At 33.2% G+C, this 17475-nt stretch overlaps 2 protein-coding genes across 4 annotated transcripts; one reads left to right on the top strand and one right to left on the bottom strand.

The window, feature by feature from the left end:
• The first annotated feature begins 6985 nt into the window (after window positions 1-6985).
• Window positions 6986-12766, top strand: LOC141724933 (cysteine--tRNA ligase 2, cytoplasmic-like). 3 transcript variants are annotated; one of them, XM_074527252.1, is made up of 10 exons: window positions 6986-7321; window positions 8081-8144; window positions 8465-8626; window positions 9527-9697; window positions 9782-10063; window positions 10172-10297; window positions 11419-11643; window positions 11740-11856; window positions 11959-12400; window positions 12559-12766. In XM_074527252.1, the coding sequence occupies exons 1-9, from the start codon at window positions 7149-7151 to the stop codon at window positions 12376-12378; spliced, it is 1740 nt and encodes a 579-aa protein (XP_074383353.1). In that variant the 5' UTR covers window positions 6986-7148; the 3' UTR covers window positions 12379-12400; window positions 12559-12766. The 3 variants fall into 3 exon arrangements, with proteins under 3 accessions (XP_074383353.1, XP_074383354.1, XP_074383352.1); XM_074527253.1 differs by having other exon boundaries at window positions 12548-12766; XM_074527251.1 differs by having other exon boundaries at window positions 6987-7321; window positions 11959-12766.
• Window positions 12767-13883: 1117 nt separating this feature from the next.
• LOC141661641 (zinc finger protein GIS3-like) lies at window positions 13884-15006 on the bottom strand. Its single transcript, XM_074468649.1, has one exon. It carries the CDS (start codon window positions 14697-14699, stop codon window positions 14037-14039), a length of 663 nt encoding a protein of 220 aa, XP_074324750.1. The 5' UTR covers window positions 14700-15006; the 3' UTR covers window positions 13884-14036.
• Window positions 15007-17475: the final 2469 nt, after the last annotated feature.

Here is a 17475-nt window from a genome sequence, read left to right as displayed (position 1 = left end):
TGCAGCGGATTTAATTTCAGAGTTTATGCTAACATGCTGTTTATCAGACTTTATATCAGACTTTATATCAGACTTTGCATCAGACTTTACACTAGAAGGAATAATACTAACTTTCTTCAAAGAAGGTTTTATTTGATAATAATCATAGTACAAACTATGATATTCCTTACAAGTATAAATGGAATGCCATAAACTACCACAATGAAAACAAGGATTTTGTGGTTTAAACCTAATAGACTGACTCTTAACTCCTGATTTAGGACGTAAAGAGTTTATATCTTTATTTTTCCTGCAAAAAGAAGCAAGATGGTTAGAGTTTCCACAGTTATAACATTTCTTTCTAGGAGTATTAGGAACAGGCATATAATTATTACTTTTATTCACACCTTCCTTTCCATTCCTATTTTTCTTAGCTTCCTTTACGTTGTTCACATTTCTAATATCTTTCAGCTTATGCTTAAGCTGCTTCTTTGTCATTGAGCCTATGTTTACTTCAGCTGGTTTATCCTGTTTTAATTTGTCAGAAGTTGACTTTTCTTTAAATTCTGTCCTAGACTCTTTCATCTTTTCAGAATCAGACTTTACAGTTTTTGGTACAAACTTAACAGGATTTACCTTTGGCTTAGCAATCTGTTTAACAACAATTGGCTCAATATGTACAGTTCCTTTCTCACTTTTATCATCTCCATAACCTAAGCCCTCTTTCCAGTTTCCACTACTTAGTAAATTCTGAGTTATTCTGCCAGAGTTAGTCCAAGTTATGATAATCTCTTTTTCCTTTTCTAAGTCAGCTTTTAGAAATTCATTCAATTTTAACACTTCATCTCTAACATACAAAGCATCATCTCTTGTTTCTTCGTTTGATGAAGAAAAACTAACTCATTTTCTAAATAGTCATTCCTATTTTTAAAAGCAAGATTTTCAGATATTAATCTTTCACATGTTAAAGTCTGATCTCTATAACTAAGAACATGGTTTTAAGATATAATCTCAATTCAGTAATATCATCAGTATGAAAAGCATAAGTTGTTTGAGGTACCTTTAATTCAGCAGTTTTAGGACTGCTATCAGCATTTGCCATCAAGGTATAGTTCACCTCATGTTCAGAATCTGAAGTGTCTATCCAGATTTCTTCTTTGTGACATGTTCCTTGCCTTTGTCACTTTTTCCTTTCTTGCAGTCAGGAGATATGTGGCCTCTTTCACCATAATTGTAGCATTTGACATTTGAGTTGTCTCCCTTATCAGACTTTCCTCCTTTGCCTTCAGACTTTCTGAACCCTTACTTATCAGAACTTCCACCTTTCCTGGAAAACTTCTTACCCTTTCTGAATTTTCTGTAGGCTATCTTTGTGATACCCTTCACCATAAGAGCACACAGTTGTATCATCTCTGCATCATCATCTATTTCAGGTAAACTTTCAGTATATGAATCATCATCATCAGAATATGATGACTATGAATCAGACTTTATAATGAGAGCCTTTCCTTTGCCCCTTTTTGAGGCAGCCACTTTAGGAGATTCCTCCTCAGCTTTAAGAGCAATTGTCCTTGACTTTCTTCCATGCATCTTGCTCCTTTGATCCATCTCAAGTTCATAAGTCTTGAGCATACCATAGATTTCATCAAGAGTAGTTTCAGTAAGGTCATAGTTGTCTCTTATGGTAGTAGACTTCAAATCCCAATTTTCAGGAAGAGCTAAAAGGAATTTTAGATTTGAATCTTCAAGATCAAATTCCCTGTCCACCAGTGACAGATCATTCAAGAGTTTGACAAACATGTCATATAATTCAGTTAATGACTCATCATCTTTTGAGTCAAAGTGCTCATACTCTTGAGTGAGTATAGTCATCCTGTTCTTTTTGATTGCATCAGTTCCCTGGCATCTTATCTCCAAAGCATCCCATATCTCTTTTGCAGTCTTGCAATTAATTACCATGTTTGACATGACATTATCAATGGCACTATACAGCAAATGCCTTACCCTTGCATCCTTGGCAATAGATGAGATGTCTTCAACTGTGAAATCACCTTTCACCTTTGGTATGGACTTTGCTGGTTGATCAACAACTGCAACAGAGAGCTTGGTATGCTTATATGGTCCTTCATTAATTCTGTCAAGGTATTCTGGATATGTAGCTTCCAGTCACTTTCCATATGGGATACTCAGAAGGTCTCAGTATGGGAACCCTAATAGTCTCATATCGACTGTGGGTTTGGGTGTTTTGAGTTTCTTGAGTTTGGTGGGCTTAGTTGGGGTTTGTGCTTCTTCAGACATGATTGTTTGGATCTTTACTGTATGTGTGTTAACAGTAAAGCTCTGATACCAATTGTTAGGTCGCACAACATTGTAGAAGGGGGTTGAATACAGTGTTTATACAATCAAATCGATTTAACACAAGTATGTAACAAAGATCAAGTATATTGAATAAACTCTGTTACTATAAGAATTGTTGTTCTCTCTTTGTGATGAGCAAATATCACTAAGAGCTGCTAGGTTACAATGTATAATCTTCTCGATAATGATAACACATATAGTGTAAACCCTAAGTCTGTGTTTATATAGTACACAGTTACAAGATATATTCTAATTGATATGAAATATAATTCTATCTCCTAAAATATATCAATCAGATATCTTCTACAAGTCCTCTAGTCTTCTAACTCTTTCCATGCATATCTTCTTTTGTTTTAGTCTTGATCTTTTCCTGTAAATCAGCTTCATTCCTTATCTGAAAATCCCGCACTTAAGTTCTGATATTAAGTTCTGACTTCTAGTAAGTCCTGATTTCAGTAAGTCCTGATTTGTCCTGTTATTAAGTTCTGAAAACTAAACACAAATCATATTAGACATGACATCTCAAATATATCTAACATAGTCTCTCTAAGGTAAACTCCTTGTAATCCTGTGAATTTCTCAGTGAGACTGTCATTGGTTTCCATTCCTTTGGAAGAGATCTAAGGAACTTGAGATTGGAGTCTTTTGTCTGATAGACTCTTCCATGCAACTTCAGAGCATTTAGTAGTTTTTGAAACCTACTAAAAATGTCAGTGAGAGACTCACTATCTTCACAATGAAAGTGCTCATATTGCTAAATTAGCAGTTTCATCTTATTTTCCCTTACTTGTTCAGTACCATCATAGATGATCTGAATTGTATCCCAAACCTCCTTGACAGTTTTGCAGTTAATGATGTTATCAAACATATCACCATCAACTCCATTGAACAATATATTCATGGTCTTCTTGTCTTTCCTGACTTGCTCAATATCAGGGTCTGACCATTCATGCCTAGGCTTGGGAACAGATGGTTCATTCCCTGTTGCAGCTCTCATTGGTATATGAGGACCTCTTTCTATGCAATCCACATAGGCCTCATCTTGAGAAAGAAGATGTAAGTGCATTTTCACCTTCCAGTGGTGATAATTGTCTTTGTCCAGAAATGGAATCTTCACTCCAACATCCTTCTTGTTCATCTTGTTATTTTGTTGTGATCTTTAAACTCTTTGTACTTCAAGAGCTTGCTCTGATACCAATTGTAATTCCCTAACAATACAACAAGAATTACAGAAGAGGGGGTTAAATGTAATTCTGGCTTCTTTTAAGATTTTCAAAAAATAGTTCTAACTCAATAATATATATATGTGTTTAATTTGCAAGGTGCGGAATGAAAGAAGTATATATATATATATATATATATATATATATATATATATATATCGAGAGAACTCTGTGTAGCTCAAATAAGCTCACAGCTGCTTACAAGTATGAACAACTAAAACTTGCAGAGAAATACTAAAGGATATAGCTTACAAATGTTTCTCTGAGAATATATTTTCTTAGTCTAGTTTTTTATTGTTCTACTTGCTGCACTTGGTTTATATATTTCCAAGTTTACATAGCAAAAAGACGAGATAATAAAACAAAACTATCAAGTCTAACTCTATACTACTTCATTACTCTATTCCAGCATCTTTGAAAACCTTCATAGCTTTCATGAAAATGGTAATGATTCTTTGTTCTCATTTTCCTGCTAAACAGGCTGCCACATTCCTTTTGCAAACATCCAACGCATGTGACTGTGTTGTCACTGTCAACATATGTTTGAATTGATCATCCGTCGGGTACATGCTTGTTATCCGTCGGGTTGCCTTGATGATCATCTGTCGGGTAGCTTTGTTAATCATCTGTCGGGTACATGCTTGTTATCCGTCGGGTTGCCTTGATGATCATCTGTCGGGTAGCTTTGTTAATCATCCATCGGGTAGCAATTTATCACTTGACTCCATTTCATTTGTGCAGAATTACAAGACATCTTATATTTACATTTAATCAACATATTCTGCACATCTACTAGCAGTCTCCATGACTCATAAGCTACTACAGAAACTATACAAAGTTGTTTGCAGAAATGTGCTACATGACTTATTGTTACATAAGCTACTCACCCGATGGATATCAATTAGTCATCCATCGGGACTATATTGAATCATCCGTCAGGACTATAATTGATCATCCGTCGGGCGCTACAAAATTCACTAAGTTAAATATACTAAGGTGTTTTGTTTAGTTTATCATCAAGTACACAACATATTCCTAACAAATATTATATATTATTTTGTTTAAATCAAAACCATTAGAAATATTACAATTCTATTTGTATTTATATAATTGTATTGTGAATACTAATCTATTTATGATAGTGTTTTATTTTAAATATTATTATAATTACGATGACTAAACCGACTACTAACCAAACTTTCATTGTTTCATCTTTAATATAACTTTCATTGTTTCATTTTTAATATAATTGTATAGATAGATAGATAATATAGAAGATAAATAGATTGAATGATTATAATAATAAATATATATTAAAAAGAATTGTCCATAATATTTTCAGAGCAAGATTTATTTTATTTGGAGAAAAAAAAACAACATGTTTTACTTAAAAAGGTAGAGATTAAAAGGAATTGTCTAAAATATTTGTAGAGAAACAATTGTTTTAGTTGGTGAAAATAAAAATGACAACGTATTTTATTTATAAAGGTAATTGGTTAGATATTAATTAAGGGCAATTGAGTAAAATATTAATTTTTTTAAGAAAGGGCAATTATGTAATTGAAGGAAGAACAGTAAAGTTCCTTATTTAATATAATAATATAGATAGATAAATAATTCGAGTTCAAAAATCAAATAATTTTTTTTATTTTGTTTATGTAACTGAATTGTAAAATAATACTTATTTTACGTATATTTGTCTTTACATTAATAGTACAAATTATATAAAACAAATATTTTTACTGTGGACCCGTACAAAATATATTTGCGACAGCTACCGGTTAGAGGTGCAAATGGTTTTGACTTTTGTATTGTTTTAAGCATAAATGGTTTTTGCGCTATCTTAAATGATGAGATGAGATGAGATTGTTGTTGTCGAGAAATAAGGATGATGATGTTAAGTTATTCTTAAGTTGTTCTTGTAAATCAGTTAAGAATTTATGGATTGTTAAAGTTAAGGAGTTTAACAAAGTCATAAGCAAAACAATATTTAAATAAAATAAACAATTAAGTAGCTGAAAAAATAATTTATTAGTTATTAGTGGTTATAATATTATTATTCTATTTTATTAAATAAACTTGTTCGTGATATTTAAAAGAAGTTGTTTTAATTGAGAAGAATGAAAAAGGTAACGTGTTATAGTTGAAAACGATTTTTATTTCTTTTTCTATTATAATTCGATTACAAAGGCTAATAAAACTTTTAATTAAAATAAGATAATTCAGTAAATTTAACGTGTACCAAAAACAGGTATCGTACCAAAATTTTTAATGTTCCGTCTTTTATATAATAGTAATAGATAGTAATCTATACTATATTATATAGACGAAACATTAAAAATTTGGTAGTCGGTCGGTCTGAATTTACTTAATTACCCTTATTTTATTATTCTATTTCTATTTGGTAGGTAGATCAATTTTATTCCTAATTGAAATTAAAGTTAACTTACTCTAACAATTTAAATTGTATTTTATATCAAACTCTATATCATTATAATTGATATTAAAGTCAATTTCTTTTACCAATTTATATTCTTATCCATATTGAGTTTTACATTATTCTAAGAGATTTCGGGCCGAAATAAATTTAAGCAAACTAAATATAATTGGTTGAATTTTGTTGATATTATGCCTCTCGGGATAAAATAAAATAATAAATACTACTGATCCGGTTAAAAGAATTATAACTAGGGTAAACAAATTAATATATATTATTCATCCATGATAAAAAGTTTATTACACAATTGATCCAAACTAACACAAAATTAAAAAGTAAAATCAAAATATAATTTTGCCAACAAGAACAAAATCATATATACTAATTATTTGGGTTAAAACAAAATTATCTTTTTGATCCGGACTTAAAAAAAATAAAATTAAACTAAAAGTAATTAGTTGGATTTAGTCTTCGGAACAAAATAACATATTGTAAATCACTGACACGTGATAAATCAAATTAATAATAAATTTTTTAAATAACTCTTATAAATAATCAATTAAGTAATAATTTTGCTAAAATAGTATTTTTCTAATGTCCCAAACATAATGGAGATATTGTATTTTTTATCGGTGTATTAATCTAATTATCATGAAATCATATCATTTAAAATTTCAAATGAGCATATTTAATAATTAATTTATAATAATTTTTTAAAAATTATATAAAATATCAAAGAAAATTTGCAATCCGTGTATACACAGATTTTAAGCTAGTAGATAGTAATACATAGATAGATAATAAATAGATAGATGGATACAGATATTATTAGATAACATATATAAATATTATAGACAGATGTTTTGACTTTTGACACACCTCTCAAGTATTTTGACTATATAGTAATTTTTTTTAATTTTGTTTGTTGCGAATAAGAAACAGAAATTGTACATTCTGTTACATATTATTATGGAATAAATACTTACAAAATCCGCGGGCAGTAATTACAGACAAAATTAAAGATATCCAGGCCATAACTTCCTAAATCCTAAAGAAGAGCTCCCTCTATGCATACACAAATATATACGTATATCTAGGGTTTTGGCTGTGCACAAATCAAATCAGAGGGTGAGATCAATCAATTGGCTAAAATGGCAGAAGAGATAGGTGAATTGATTGTGTACAACAACTTAACTAAGCAAAAGGAGGTGTTTAAGCCCAAAGTCGCCGGAAAAGTCGGGATGTATGTTTGCGGCGTCACTGCGTATGATTACAGTCACATCGGTCACGCCAGAGCCTATGTCGCTTTCGATATCCTCTATAGGTATTAAGATTCAAACTTTATTGTGTAAAGATTTAAACTTTATTGTTAATTTGATTTTTTTGTTTGTTAGATAAAGTTGTCATGGTGATTTTTGATGGGTTGGATCAATGAATTAGTTGTTTGATTGTCTGTTTTTAGGAATGTTTGTCTATGTTTGGGATGCTAATTAACTGTGTGTTTATAAGTATATGTTAATGGAACTCATGTTAAGTAAATGACTTGTTTATGTAATTTTATTGTCAATTCTACGGTTTTGTGGCATTTTATATATCGTTTGTAATAATAAGTAAAACTACTAAAAGAATTACTTCTGTTTCTTTTGTTTGTTTATGATATTTAATCTGTGTTTAAGCGACTTGGTTGTATGCTTTCTATAGTTATCTGTTTTTAAGCGATCTGTGTGTATGTTTTCTATTGATAATTTCTTTTTAAGCAATTTGTTTGTAATTGAAATTCCAAATATGGAACTTTTACAGTGTAAATGATTAACATAAAGTTTAATTTGGTGTTTTGTGCGAATATTTTGTTTTTAGTAGTTATTTTGACTGCATATATATTTAATGTCTTTTGAGGTTATTTTTCTTATCTCAAAAGAATTTTAGGATCTGATTATATTGGTCAATTACATTTTTAAAGACATCTTTTATTGTTTTTCAATTTCTTTCTAGCGTCAGGGCGTAAATGTTGATTTAATTTGATATTTCTCGAATCTCATTATTGGAGTAATTATTTGTATAATTATGTGTTGGATGTGTGCAGGTATCTACGACATTTGGGCTATGAAGTCACTTATGTGCGAAATTTTACTGATGTTGATGACAAGGTGAGAAGATTGAGGCAATAGTTTATTTTTTACTTGTTTGGCGTGTTTTATTCGTTCTTGGTTGTGCGCATTGCTGATTTGATTTCTGATATTAAGTTTAATAATACATTTTTGTCTAATTGATGTAGCGTGTGTGTATATAGTTATTTATTTCTTTACTGTTGTAAAAAGTCCACCGTAAGCGTAATCCTATGTTGATAAAGAGCGGAAAAGATTGTTTTTTTCCTATGAGACTTGGATGCAGAAATGTCATAGTGTTGGTTTATAAGATTGTATATTTTAGATGCACAAAAGGGTTTGCTAATCTTTGATCTTTGCAGATCATCAAAAGAGCAAATGAGAGGGGGATGGATCCCATATCTTTGAGTTCTGAATTTTGCCAAGAGTTTTTGAAAGACATGAATGATCTTCAATGTTTGCTTCCTACGCATCAACCACGTGTTTCTGATCACATGGAACAAATTAAAGATATGATATCTCAGGTATGATTTTTAAGTTGTTATTAGATTGCCCCCACAATTACCTGAAAAATACATAAAAACTTTCCACAATGGCCATGCAGTAGATTTACTTGATGAATAGCCATAGGTGGCTTGCAATTTGATTCTGTGCTTGCTAATTTATAATATATATTTTTGGAGCTTTCTATTGCTAGAGTAGTTTATTTAATGTTTACAAGATTTCTTTTGGTTGTGCTTTTCATGTCTGGTACCAGTGTTAAAGGCTTATAAAGTATATGTAATTAATGTGTTAATATTGCTACTTCTATTGTGACGATGTTACTGTTTGATCTTGCTTTCCAATCGAAGACAAGTAATTGCCAAATAATACAATTTAGAGTATTAAGTTTCATTTAAACAGCGGGATTTGATTCACAATTTAAAGTATTAAGTTACATTCAAACAGCGGAATTTGATTCACTACTTGCTTGTTGGTGTGTTTATTTATGTGTATTTAAGTTTTCAAAACTTGTGCACCTCATGCCAAAGCTCCGGTAGGGTCTCGCGTTAGGCTCCAAAGGCCCTCTTGCCTTTAATAACACTCTCTAATATATATAGTAAACGTGGGTTCCTTGTGCACATCACTTATACCTAGACAGAGTAAAATAATAGGGAAGTTAGAGCTAGTTTAAGAAAAAAGCTTTAACTAAAGACTTATTGCAGCCATTTCAGAGCAGAGAGCAAGTCTTATATCTAAATGGGGACAAATAAGGAGAGAATAAGGAATGATAGGAGGGTGTGATATGACTGAAACCTTAGCGGCACTTCCTACTGTGTTCATGCTTTATGTTTTATTTTCTTGCTAATACTGCTGGTTTTTGTTTTACCCACAGTCTAGTTTTGGATAACATTGCTAAAATTTTGGAATTATTTAATGTGCAGATAGAAAATAATGGTTGTGCTTATCGAGTTGAAGGGGATGTTTACTTTTCTGTTGATAACTCCCCAAAATATGGTCAATTATCTGGACGGAAGCTGGAGGACAATAGATCTGGTGAACGGGTTGCAGTTGATTCAAGAAAGAGAAATCCTGCTGATTTTGCTTTGTGGAAGGTTAATACTTTTGTAGTAAAATAAAAAACTAAATGTAGTATAATATTTTTCATTCATAATATTCACATCAATATATTGTTTTAGTCTGCAAAGGATGGCGAACCAAGTTGGGAAAGCCCCTGGGGTCCAGGAAGACCAGGATGGCACATAGAATGCAGTGCTATGAGTGCTGAATATCTAACTCCTATATTTGATATTCATGGTGGTGGGATGGATTTGATATTTCCTCACCATGAAAATGAAATTGCCCAAAGTTGTGCAGCCTGCCCAGAAAGTAATGTGAGTTATTGGATGCATAACGGTTTTGTTACCACAAATGATGAGAAAATGTCAAAATCCTTGGGGAACTTCTTCACTATTAGGAAGGTAAATGGCGCAAGTTACCCCGTTTATTTTCTTCTAATCATTGGCTTATTTTCTGGTCATTCTATATGCAGTTTTTTGGTTGTAACTTCTATTTTTGTTTTCATCTAGGCTACAGAATTGTACCACCCACTGGCTTTAAGGCATTTTCTGTTGGGAACACATTATCGATCTCCTGTAAACTATTCAATTGCACAGATAGAGATTGCATCTGAGGCTGTGTATCGAATATATCAGGTAGGCAATATATTCTGGTTGTAATATTTAGTCCATGGACATAGTTGGTATATCTTGCTCTGAGTGTAAAATCAGTCTGGTGTATGGTCGTGGTCATGGTTGTTATGTCGGAAAGTTGAGTCGAGTCGACCGGGGTGTCCGACAAGTCGGGTCGTGACTAATCGAGATTAGTCGTAGACTAAGCAACACTAGTCGACAATGTATAAAATTATAAATATATAAATTTGTAGATATATACATATATTATATATGTCTATTATAACTTCTAACAAACTATTTTCTCCTTTTTTTCTTATGTAAATAGGAGATCTAAAACCTAAGAAGATAAAGCCACAAGAATATTAAACGGGTCATAAGCATGATCATTAGTTTAAATTTCATCTGCCACAAGAATACAGAGTCTAAATAAGTAAATAACTAAATGTAAGTGCTTAAATAAGTAAGAACAGTTAAATAAGTGTAAGTTAAGTGTTTGTAAGTGCGTGTAGTGTGTAATCTGTAAGTGTGTGTGTGGATGTAAGTGTTTGTTTAAGAATAATAGGTTATTACTTAATGGGCCTTCTCTAGAAACTGGGTTGCTGGACTGCATTTTATTTTAATTCATGAACCAGTGGTTTGACTAGGGCTTCTAGTCGACCAGTCGACTCCCAGTCGTCCGAAAGAGCTACAAAAACCATATCGAGCTTCCCAGGTGACCCTTCCTCAACGACCGCTCGACTAGTCGCGACTAGTCGAGCGAAGTGACAACCATGGTCGTGCGAAGTGACAACCATGGTCGTGCGAAGTGACAACCATGGTCGTGGTGAAATTTGTCATACAACTAATGCAGAACAAATGTTAGTACAAATAAATAACAATGGAATCTGAGATTTGGGGTTTCCTTTGATTTTACATGGTGTTGTGCTGTTAATAACGATTAAAGTATATTTTACAATTCATACACAGATAATGTATTAGAAATGTAAGTTTAGTGAAGGCAATTGAGTTTCTACTTTCAAATCTTGAGTTGCTCTGTTGCTTGCACAATGTATTAAGCCTGACATATCTTTATAATCTTTTGCACTTAAAGAAACCAGCTCTTTTCTGCAGTTTAAATACATTTTCTTGTCTTTACTTGATAGACGTTGCAAGACTGCCAAGATGCTTTATACCAGGAAGGAAGTGCGGACACTGTAGCTGAACCAACAGGGAAGAAAGTTCGCATTACCGATGCTGCCAACGAATGCATCCGTAACCTGCAGAGTGATGTTCAGAAAATGTCAGATGATTTACATACATATTCCTTGTTGAATTCTGCATTGCCCGAAGCTTTGAAATTGATTAATAGCTCCTTGACTATGCTCAAGGTAGGTATCCCTTCAGATTAGTATTAGCCTTACTCTCTGCATGTGTGCGTTTGTGTGGTTTGAATTTGACAGGTGTTTTGTTTTGATGATAACCAGAAGAAGCAACAACAGAAACAGAAACAGTCAGTTATTCAATCTCTAAAAGAGCTAGAGAAGGAAGTTAGGGATGCTTTGGACATCTTGGGCTTGCTCTCCAGTTTAGAATATTCCGAGGTGCCATGAAATCGATAGAACACTTTTTTTTTAATAATTGAAATAGAATAATATGGTTGATGTATCCAACTTCTAACTCTAATACGTAATACTGTTGTACAGGTTCTTGGACAATTGAAAAGCAAAGCACTCACGAGATCAGGTTTTGAGGATGATTACATAGAAGATCAAATCAAGGAGAGAGCATTGGCTAGGAAAAACAAAGAATTTTCTAGAGGAGACAAAATAAGGAGTGAGTTAGCTGCCAAAGGCATCTCTCTAATGGATGTGGGCAGTGAAACAATTTGGAGGCCCTGTGTGCCGGTTCAACATGAACAATTAGCTGTACCAAAAGAAGCAAAACCATGTGTGCCAGTTCAAGAACAAGGTATACCAAAAGAAGCAAAATCATGTGAGGATGCTGAGAAAAAACAGCAGGCTCAGTTGGTGCAAGTCAAATCAGAAGAACCATTGCCAAGAGAACAAGACCCGTCAGGTGTTGAAGCTGTAACAGAAAAGCCGATGCTGCCTCCAACCGCGTGATGGTGAACCATCTATGTTAGATGTATGTTTATGGTATTCACTCTCCAGAGTGTTAATTTTACTTATACAAATGTTCACAGCCATAACTTAGTACATGTTGGTAAGACATGTAAACAGACTTCAGTTATAACCCTTGTTGGGCTGCTTGTGATAGACTAATTTTTTTCAGATTTTTGTCAGGATTTTATACCCCGGTTAGAACTACATTGGAAGTATGAGATTCTGCTTCTCCTTCTGTTCACTCCATGGTCCTGCTACTAGGACAATGGCTGCATTGTATCTCAACATCTGGATACTGTACTACATACATGAGTTTTATGTCGGTTCTTTAAGTCTAATTGCTACATGGTGTTATGTATTTTGATTATAATTGTTCAATCATCTTCCAGAGGGTGTTTATAGTTTTGAACTCCATTAATGAGCGGGTTCAGTATATGGCTGTACGCCTGTACCTCATTAACCCTGAAACATTTTAAAACTCATTAGCAGTTTCAGCTGACATCGACTAACTATTTTGGAAGCTTGTTTATATTATTAGTTTCCTGTCTTGAGAAGATGAGCTACCAAAGTGTAACTCGCAGAAGTGTTTAATTTAGTCCCTTTCTTTTCTTGGTTAATTGGCCTGGGGTTTCCCGATAGCTTATTAGCTTATTAATTTGCGTAGACGCATTTAATTTAGTCAATTTAAGTAAAAATGCATCATCGATGGCTCATGGCTGTTATATATATGAACTGGAAACTGGGCTTGAGTAAAAATGTCACATGGGGGTTAGGTTTCAAATTAGAGGAAGAAGATGCAGACATTTTTGTTAGACTTGATCTTGTTTTCCTTCAAATGTACATACATTAGTTTCACCACTAAATCTGCTATTTAATGGTTTAGATTTGTTGGACCTATTTATGCAAAGTACATTTTTTACTGATCAATAATTGATGAGGACAGACAAGGTGTAATTAAGTGTCAAATTCTGCAGGTAGGAGGAAATAGGGGATAAGGATATGGATATGTACCTAAAAGTTTGGACTATTTTGAACCTAATTGCCTCACGGTGAGGGAGCTAACTACCTCGATTAGAATTAAGCAATGTCCTGGTGTTTGAAAAAAACTCTATTTTATATTGTCGGCATATATTTAGCCATCTCCCTCATCACTCATCATGCATGATATTAGCTTTCTTAATTACAAGTAGTTCTATTTTGTCTACTTAGGTCCCACAAACATGGATACATAATTTTAGGGACTCATTTCAATTAAAACACAACACATATTATTATGTACAAAATTTTGTAGAATATAATCTTTTCCTTTGTTAAATAGTAGTATAAGATTAATAATCAAATTATGTAAACCACTGGATCCTAAACCTCATCCAACCCATCAAAGAGCTTGCTTCATTTATTTGACAAAATTCAAATTATGGACGTTACTCCTAAAAAGCACAGATATTTTTTTTTACTTGATATTCAATTTTTCTCAATTAAATCAAAAGTTCCGTTCCTTTAAAACTGTCATAACTAAGTCAAATCTTGTGTTAATTTGTTGCAATCAAATTATAGCAAATCGATGCAATAAATGAATTAAATTAGAAGAAATGAAGAATATACAAGATCAACCTAATAATAAGAATATATAATCTTCTTCACTGCTGTAAAAAGGTCTATTCAAGATTAGCAGCTGGTGCCAGGCTGAGGTGCAAATCTAACCCGAATGCATCATCAAAACTAGGCCCACCATCCGCTCTCGTAAATCTACTGAGTGAAGGCCCATCATGACCGGCCCGCACTTGTTGAGGCCCAAGCCCAACGCTCGACTGATCAACTGCTCCACCAGCATACGGCAAAGTCCCTGCACCTCTAGAACTCGGAAACACACAGCCATGCGACACCTCAAACGGAGCGGTGGCGCGTGGAACATAAACCCACGACGGCGATGAAGGTACCATCGCGGATCCTGACTGAGAGAGTAGATGATGCGGTGGAGAAAAGGCGGAGATAATAGGGTTACGCATGTAAGAAACAGCGGCGTTACGTGAGGCCTGCATTTGAGCTCGTTTAAGTTGTTGTCTTTCCTTTTTATGAGCGTTTTGATGACCACCTAAGGCTTGTGAGTTCGCAAACTCACGGCAACAGTATTGACACTCGTATTTTCGACCGTCGGTGGTTGCGAAACCACCCGACTCGGATGAGGCCGAGGGTGTTTTGGTAGACGACTCCACTTCATCGTCTTCTTCGATTTCGGTTACGTTGAAGCCGAAGAGTTTTAAGCGTCCATTTGTGTTGTTGTTTCGTTCATTTTGATCCAAGTACCGTACCTCTTCCATTTATATTTACACTATAAACTTGGACGGATCTAGTGTAAAAATTATGTCGTAAATTTTTTTGGATATTATGTTTTGTGAGGGTATATATAGAGAGGAGGTAGAGAGTAGATAAGTATGGAATTGAAAGATAGAGGGGAGTTGGGAGATAAAGGCGGTGTGAACGAGAGAGAAGAGAATGGGAAAGGTGTTAAGCAAAGAGGTGAGGAGTATGAGGCGGGGTATTTATATGAGTGCTAAAAGGTTTTTTCTTCAAGTGTGCACATAGATTGAGATTGAAAAAGAGATGGTTCTGGACAGATCACTATTGTAGGATGAGAGATGCAAGTTTGAATAGGAAACACTTGTGAGATTGCACTTGAATTTGTCTTGATTATCATGGTCGTTGTCATCTCCTTGCATTCGGTGTGTACTTATCTGAGCAACTACGTATTCTGCATCCATGAAAACAAACTATATAATATATAATAACAAACATATTATAACACACGTCTACGAGGACACACATGAACCCCAAGTCTTTTGTGAAAACAATCTCTTCATTTATTTGTGAGATATGATTGCAGAGATCATATCCTATTACATATTATTTTGTATACGATAAATCCCGATAAATTTAAATTTGATGAGTGTTATGTATTAATAGATGACTCTTAACCTTTCATATGGTTATTTTAATTATTAGCAAGCCTTGACTCTCCATTTTTCTTGTAACATCCATTCTATTAACCTATATAAGACTTGCTTGTACTTTGTTTATGATACAGAATTATAAGATGATCACTTTTATTATAATCTAGCTCTCTCTCAATCTCTCTTATATATATTATTTATAACACGTTATCAGCACGATAGTTTAAAAAGGTGTTGGAAATCCAAGAAAAAGAAAGATTCTATGAAACTTTTATTATTTCAATTTGTCCATCAGGTAAGTACACTATTTTTAGTTTACTTTACTTCGCTTGCAATAAGATAATCTTTATGTGCTTATTATGTGCCTGATGCTTGTATATTTTGTATCTAATTCATTATCCATCGGAATTTATTGAGCTTATACTCGTTGTAAAGGTTTTTTGATTATCTACAATCTTTCTTCTTTGTATTTTTCCAAAATCTGCTTATAAGTATGTCAAAATCTGTATTTTGTGTTATTTGATTATATGATTCAAGGTGATATGCAGTAACTTCTAAAATTCATAATAAATCAAATATTTGTTCAAATATTAAGAGTCATACCATTCTGAAAATCTATTTTCGATATCTACCTTTTGTCTTTACAGTCCATTACCATATACTCTGATTTCGATGTCTTAAATATCAAAATACTATCATAATCATGAGCTGATTCTGTTTTTACAGTCCACAAATATTTATTTTCTGAATTCGTTACTTGTTCGTTTTCAACGAGCCTTCTGAAAAGGTCCCGGAATTTTCTACATTTTTCATGCTTTATACTTTTTCATATAAAATCATCTTCATAGAGTAAATTGGTATTCTTTGAAAATGATCATAATTAGCCATTTTGTACGATTTTTTTGAGATATTGGATCAATATGTTTTATCCTTGTTTGCTTTAATAGTTCCCACCTTCCTTGCTATAATATACTAGGAAACTATATTTTTTTGGAATGGGGTGAGATAAATTATAAAGGTGAAAATGGGTGCAACGTGCTAAAAACTACATATACAGTAGATTGCATCCAATGTACCAGTAAATTGAATTCAATGTATTATCATCATGTTATATTGTCATGTGTTTTTAAATATTAATGCATATGTATTTTTTGCGTATTTTAAATATTGACCGAATGTGTTTATTATAAAAGTGTTAGCGAAGCATGCACATGAAAGGGAACCAGCTTGAGATACAGCAGAAATTCATGGGCATGAATATAAATTCATGGCCATGAATTTTTTTCTGTTTTTTTTAACTAGCTGTTTTCCAACGATTGTGCTTATTATAATTGATTAATTATATTATGTTTATTATAGTGATATAAGAAATGTCTAATCTTACAAAACTTGAGTTCAACGCACTTGATGTCACCTGAAAAAATTACTTGACATGGATTTTGGATGCGGAAATCCATCTTAGCGCTAAGACTCGCTATGATTGGTTACACTTGGGCATGCAAGATTTTAAAAGTGTAAGCGAGTATAACTCTGCAATGTTTAAGATTACTTCTCAGATGAAATTACGTGGTGAAAATATAACTGATAAAGATATGTTGGAGAAAACTTACTCTACATTCCACGCCAATAATATGCTCCTGCAGCAGCAGTATCGTGAAAGAAAGTTTCAGAATTATTTTGAGCTTATATCAGTCTTACTTCTTGCTGAGTAAAATAATGAACTATTGATGAAAAATCATCAAGCTTGTCCAACTGGTTCAACACCATTCTCTGAAGTGAATGTTGTGACTAGTAATGATCTTGGGCCAAGTAAGCAATTTGGACGTGGACGAGAGCGTGGGTGTGAGTTTGGATGTACTCGTGGATATGCTTGTGGTCCTGGTTTCTTACATGGTCGATGTCATAATAATCAAAAATTGTCAAATTTTAAAGGAAAATCTCACCACCAGAAGTGGACGAAAAATGAGAAAAAGCCTAAAGTAAACATGATGAATAAAAGGGGTGAAAGTGCTTGTCACCACTGTGGAATGAAAGGTCATTGGAGTCGTACCTCCAAGCATCTGGTCGATCCTTATCAAGCCTCTTTGAAAAGTTTTGAAACTAATTTCACTGAAAAAGTTGATCCTTTGGGAATTTTCCATCTTGA

This window comes from Apium graveolens, chromosome 5 (assembly GCF_009905375.1).
Source record: "Apium graveolens cultivar Ventura chromosome 5, ASM990537v1, whole genome shotgun sequence".
Classification (NCBI taxonomy): Eukaryota; Viridiplantae; Streptophyta; class Magnoliopsida; order Apiales; family Apiaceae; genus Apium; species Apium graveolens.
Note: the sequence above shows the minus strand (reverse complement) of the source record. Positions and strands in the feature narration are given on the sequence as shown.

Coding starts and splice junctions, on each gene's coding strand:
- LOC141661641 (XM_074468649.1), bottom strand. CDS start 14,699: ATGGAAGAGGTACGGTACTTGGATCAAAATGAACGAAACAACAACACA.
- LOC141724933 (XM_074527252.1), top strand. CDS start 7,149: ATGGCAGAAGAGATAGGTGAATTGATTGTGTACAACAACTTAACTAAG. Junction 8,627..9,526: donor TTAAAGATATGATATCTCAG/GTATGATTTTTA, acceptor TTTAATGTGCAG/ATAGAAAATAATGGTTGTGC. Junction 11,644..11,739: donor GCTCCTTGACTATGCTCAAG/GTAGGTATCCCT, acceptor GATGATAACCAG/AAGAAGCAACAACAGAAACA.